We start from the raw sequence: 6,376 nt of genomic DNA, 5'->3' as shown, positions 1-6,376 counted from the left end.
ATATATATTAATTACTTTTAACAAATATCTCCAAATATCTAGATATTTATTAAAATTACCATTTCACCCATAAGGCATTAAATTCTTCGTAAAGGACTCACCGTACTTAATTTAGTTTATTTATCGACGAGTAATTTTAATCGGGCATCAAATATCTTTTTGGTCATATAACCTCCAAAATATTAATAACTTTGGCTAAAAAGCCTCCGAGTTCAATACCAAAATACACTAAAATACATAAAGTATACTTTAAAATTATGGGTCTTACAGATAACAACTAATAAATAGATTACACCTAATAAATAACAAAATGAAGTATATCATGAAGTATATTGATTAAAACCCAAACCCTAAATCCTAATCCCTAAACCCTGTACCTTGTACCCTGTACCCTGTACCCTGTACCCTGTACCCTGTACCCTGTACCCTGTACCCTGTACCCTGTACCCTGTACCCTGTACCCTGTACCCTGTACCCTGTACCCTGTACCCTGTACCCTGTACCCTGTACCCTGTACCCTGTACCCTGTACCCTGTACCCTGTACCCTGTACCCTGTACCCTGTACCCTGTACCCTGTACCCTGTACCCTGTACCCTGTACCCTGTACCCTGTACCCTGTACCCTGTACCCTGTACCCTGTACCCTGTACCCTGTACCCTGTACCCTGTACCCTGTACCCTGTACCCTGTACCCTGTACCCTGTACCCTGTACATTGTACCCTAATGCCTAAACCCAAAACCCTAAACCTAGTAAGGACCACAAATGACCTAATATATTAATCCATTGAGACTTTTGCACTTATTAGACCAACTACATTTAGTAAGAATAAAAAAGGACTAGAATAGACCTCGTAAAGAGCAAAATGACTTACAATAATAATGCGTTGAGCCTTTTCAACTTATTGGACGAACTACAATGAATAAGAACTAATATGGACAAAAAGAAACATATCAAAAACAAAAAATTACCTAAAATCCTAAATGGACTAGAATAGACCTAGACCCTTAACCTTTAATCTCAAACACTAAATCCTAAACCCTTATTCTAGTAAAGACCAAAATGACCTAACATATTAATACATTGAGACTTTTGTAGTTATTTAATGAACTACAATGAATAAGAACTAAAACTGATAAACAGGAAAATATCAAAAACCAAAAATTCTTAAAATCTAAATAAACTGAATCTTTTGCACTTAAATGTTGAACTACGTTGATTAACAACTAAAACGAAAAAAAAAACACATAACAAATACCAAAATGACCTTAAATGTGAATTGATTGAGTCTGTTGCAATTATTAGATGAACTACATTGTTTTAGAAACAAAGTGCACTAGAATATACTGAATAAATAACCAAATGACCTAAAATATATATCCATTTAGAATTATGCACTTATATCATAAAACATATGTATTAAAATCAACACCCTAAACGTAGAAACCTAACCCCTAATTCATAAACCCTAAACCCTAAACCCCTAACCCTAAACCCTAAGCCTTAAACCGAAAACCCTAAACCCTAAACCCTAAACCCTAAACCATTAACCTAGTAATGACCAAAATGATCTACAATATTAATTCATTGAGACTTTTCAATTTACTGGAAGAACTACAATGATTAAGAACTAAAATAGACAAAAAGAAACATACAAATACAAAAATTACCTAAAATATAAAACTAGTGACACTTATGCACTTATTCAACGAACTACTTTAATTAAGAACAAAAATGGACTAAAATAGACCAAGATCCTTGAACCATAAATGCTAAATACTAAACCTAAAACCTAAACCTTAATCCCTTAACCTAGTAAAGGCCATAATGACGTAAAATAATAATGCATTTTGTCTTTTGCACTTATTGGACGAACTATAATGGACAAAAAGAAACTAATCAAAAACCAAAAAGACCAAAATCAAAATCTAATGAGATTTATGCACTTATTCGACGGACTACATTGATTAAGAACCAAAATGATCTATAATACACTTAAACCCTATATCCGAAACGCTAAACCCTAAACCTAAACCCTAAACCCTAAACCCTAAACCCTAAACCCTAAACCCTAAACCCAAAACCCAAAACCCAAAATCCAAAACCCAAAACCTTAAACCCTTATCCTAGTAAAGACCACAAATGACCTAATATATTAATCCATTGAGACTTTTGAACTTATTAGACCAACTACATTGAATTAGAATAAAAAAAGACTAGAATACAACTCGTAAAGACCAATATGACCTAAAATATTAATGCATTGAGCATTTTCAACAGATGGTACGAAGTACAATGAAAAACAACTAAAGTGGACAAAAAAAAACATTTTAAAAACAAAAATTACCTAAAATGGATTAAAATGACTTAAAATTGAAATGACTTAAATTTTAATCGATTGAGTCTTTTGCACTTATTAGGCGAACTACATTGTTTTAGTAACAAAGTGCACTACAATAAGTCTATTAAATAACAAAATGATGTAAAATAAATATCCATTTAAAATTTTGCACTTATATCATGAAATATATTGATTAAAACCCAAACCATAAAGCCTAAACCCTAAAACCTAAACCCTAAACCCTAAACCCTAAACCCTAAACCTTAAACCCCTAACCATAAACCCTAAACCCTAAACCCTAAACCCAAAACCTTAAACCCTTAACCCAAAAACCCAAAATCCAAAACCCAAAACTCTAAACCTAGTAAAGACCATAAATGATCTAATATATTAATCCATTGAGACTTTTTCTCTTATTAGACCAAGTACATTGAGACTTTAGCACTTATTGAATGAACTACAATGAATAAGAACTAAAACTAAGAAAAAGTAAAATATCAAACACCAAAAATTCTTAAAATCTAAATAAACTGAGACTTTTGCCCTTATCTGTTGAACTACATTGATTAACAACTAAAATAAAAAAAAAAATATAAAAAAACATAACAAATACCAAAATGACCTAAAATTTGAATCGATTGAGTCTATTGCACTTATTAGATGAACTACATTATTTTAGAAACAAAATGCACTAGAATACACCTAATAAATAACAAAATGACCTAAAATATATATCCATTTAGAAGTATGCACTTAAAATGAAAACCCTAAACCCTAAGCCTTAAACCCTAAACCTAGTAAAGACCAAAATGGTCTACGATATTATTTCATTGAGACTTTTCAACTTATTGGAAGAACTACAATGATTAAGAACTAAAATGGACAAAAAGAAACATCCAAATACAAAAATTACCTAAAATAAAAAACTAGTGACACTTATGCACTTATGCACTTATTCAACGAACTACATTAATTAACAAACAAAATTGGACTAAAATAGACCAAGATCCTTAAACCATAAACGCTAAATACTAAACCCTAAAACCTAAAACCTAAACCCTAATCCCTTAACCTAGTACAGACCAAAATGACGTAAAATAATAATGCATTTTGACTTTTGCACTTATTGGACGAACTACAAAGAATTAGAACTAAAATGGACAAAAAGAAACTAATCAAAAACAAAAATGACCAAAATCTAAATCTAACGAGATTTATGCACTGATTCGGCGGACTACATTGATTAAGAACCAAAATGGTCTATAATAGACTTAAACCCTAAACCTTAATCCCTTGACCTAGTAACGACCTAAATGACCTAAAATATTAATGCATTGCGACTTTTGAACTTATGGGACAAACTAAAAAGAATAAGAACTAAAATGGACAAAAAGAAACCTATCAAAAATCCAAATGACCTAAAATCTAAATCAAGTGAGACTTATGCACTTATTTGACGAACTACATTGATTAAGAACCAAAATGGACTAGAATGGACCTAGATATTTAACCCTTAATCTAACACTACAAGAAATTTAAATTATTGCGACAAATGGCCTACGGCGGTTGTGAAGAAACCGTCCTCATTCTTCGTTTGCGACGGGTGGTGCGACGGTTATGGACAACCGTCGTCGCGTTTTGTTGTAAAACCGCGTTCCTTTTCACATCTGGTGTCATTCCTTCCATTTTCCTTAAAATCGCGCCTTCAACCATCATAATGCAAAAAACCCTAAAATTACTCATCTTGTGAAAAGCCCCAAATCTCTAAAATCCCCTGAAGCCTCGCATGCTCAAACTCGAAGCCCCAAATCCCTTGAAGCCTCACGTGCTCATACTCGAAGCTCTGTGTACTCAAACTTGAACTTCAACTAAAATCCATGCGCATTGCTTTGCACCGCCGCTGCATTTTGTTCTAAACTTCATAGGTATGAATCTGTTTCTTATTTCCCTTTTATGCATCTCTCGAGTTCACTTTTGTTAATTCCTTGTTCTACATCTCTCAAAGTCGCTGTTGTTGATTCCTTTTTCTACATGATGTTACTGATTTACAAATCCTTATTTGGTGTTACTAGAATGATTTAATGTCAAAGTCTGATTTAGTGTTCAGCAAATGTTTTTCTTTATTGCTGTAGGATTCTCTGTGCTTCTCATAGGCTTCTAACAGGTATTAAATACTTTGTTCTCATGACAAATGTTTTTGTTGTTGTTGTTTATGTTGTTATTATCAATTATTAAATAATAAAATGTACTTTGTCTAAAGTATCTTTGCGATTGGTTTATGAATCATCTTTATGACTCTTTTGCGATTGTTGTCAAGCATTAAAAGCAAAAGAAGGAACAACTTGAAATATTTCTTTGACGCGCCGCAACGCTGCTTCCTGCCTCTCTCTCCGGTTACGGTGCTGCTTCCTACATCTCTCCGGTGACAACAATTCTTCGTGCCTCTCTCCAAATGAAGGAATTGAAAGAAGCTGCTAATAATGCAATCAAAGAAGATGGGTCTTCTATAAAGACTCTTTCTCAATTAGCACTTAAGTTGAGAAATTTGGCATAGGTAAACAGGTTTTATCTATAGAATTTTTTGTCATGATCTATGCTTTGTTTCTTTTCATGTTTTTACTTTTTCTGCTTTGCAATGACAACCGATCATTACAAGCTTCTGTTGGATTTGCAAATGCCCTTTAGACTAGTTTGTAGCTTTTTTTCTATGTTAAACCCAAATGCTCTTAGCCTAGGAATGGTGTATATGTCAAGGAATCTACCTTGAAACAAATTTGAGACCTGAAGTTCATTCTTACTAGTGTTTTGCTAAACTTAGTTTCATTTTTTAGTTTGCTAAAATTTGAGTTTGCAGTCGAGTCAACTCGAAATTAATATCTACGCTCTTGAGTTTGGCCTTATATGGCGAGGAATTTTATTATAGGATGGCACCTTTATTAAGGTATTTTTGTTATCTTTATATTAGTCACAAAACTCATGTGGTAGGACATTCTTTGTTAGTACTTTATTTTATAAACTTTCTTACTTTCCTTGAATATATATATATATATTGCTAAAAAAAGGATATGATGAGATAACATCAGCAAACAACTTTGTAGTAAGTATGTGTTTTGCTAAGGCTTCTGTATTCTATATATGCATCTCATCCTTAGTTGTTATCCTATATGCAATCTAACAGTTATAAGGTAGTGTTGACTGTAGAGTGAAATTCTCATTATTGTGTATAATTTTTAGAATAATATCATTTCATAATTTGCTTTAAGATCTATATAAGTCTTGAACAAGGTGAGTTTCATGAACTTGGACTTGGAAAAAACAATTCACATAGCAGTTGTTCCTGGTGTTGGGTTTGGCTCTGCGTTTGAAATTTCACTGCTCCATTCCAATTTCTTGCTTCTTTAAGCACATACCAATGGAATGGTTTTTTAAATTATTGAACTTTTCTTTGATTAAGATTTAGATTAAGAGTTTTTTCTTTATTTTTGATAGCACACAAAAATACTTTTCTATTCTTATAAAATTACCATATTAAAGGTCCTTGTTATAGTTCTTGATAAGTAAATGGAGAGTTTGTTGCATCTGGAGAAGTCAATTACTCAACTTTCACAAATACAAGAGGTAGTTCGTTGGCTTTACATATTTTTTCCAAAACAATACATTGTATATTAGTTTTTGTCTTAAGCTTCTGAATTTCATATATTTTGGGGTTTATCAAATGGTTATTGGGTTGTCATATTTTTGCTAAAACACTGCATTTTATATTAGTTTCTTTTGCATCTTCTTCCTCGATTTTTTCTGCATCTCTTTGGACTGTATTTTTTCTGCATTTTGCTTTGTTCGCTCATATGGACTGTGGTTTTGCTTTGTTCGCTCATATGGACTGTGGCTTTGCTTTGTTCGCTCATATGGACTGTGGTTTTGCTTTGTTCGCTCATATGGACTGTGGTTTTGCTTTGTTCGCTCATATGGACTGTGGTTTTGCTTTGTTCGCTCATATGGACTGTGGTTTTGCTTTGTTCGCTCATATGGACTGTGG

The 6,376-nt window shown here is 32.8% G+C and overlaps 1 protein-coding gene across 1 annotated transcript in view; it reads left to right on the top strand.

Annotated features, from left to right (window-relative positions):
- The first annotated feature begins 6,185 nt into the window (after window positions 1-6,185).
- The window catches only part of LOC101493662 (protein FAR-RED IMPAIRED RESPONSE 1-like), a 12,412-nt gene continuing 12,221 nt past the window's right edge, over window positions 6,186-6,376 (top strand). The window contains exon 1 of the mRNA XM_004505789.1: window positions 6,186-6,359. Coding sequence (XP_004505846.1) covers window positions 6,186-6,359 — 174 coding nt within the window. The remainder of the gene's footprint in view (window positions 6,360-6,376) is intronic.

Source organism: Cicer arietinum, chromosome 5 (assembly GCF_000331145.2).
Source record: "Cicer arietinum cultivar CDC Frontier isolate Library 1 chromosome 5, Cicar.CDCFrontier_v2.0, whole genome shotgun sequence".
NCBI classification, from domain to species: Eukaryota; Viridiplantae; Streptophyta; class Magnoliopsida; order Fabales; family Fabaceae; genus Cicer; species Cicer arietinum.
Note: the sequence above shows the minus strand (reverse complement) of the source record. Positions and strands in the feature narration are given on the sequence as shown.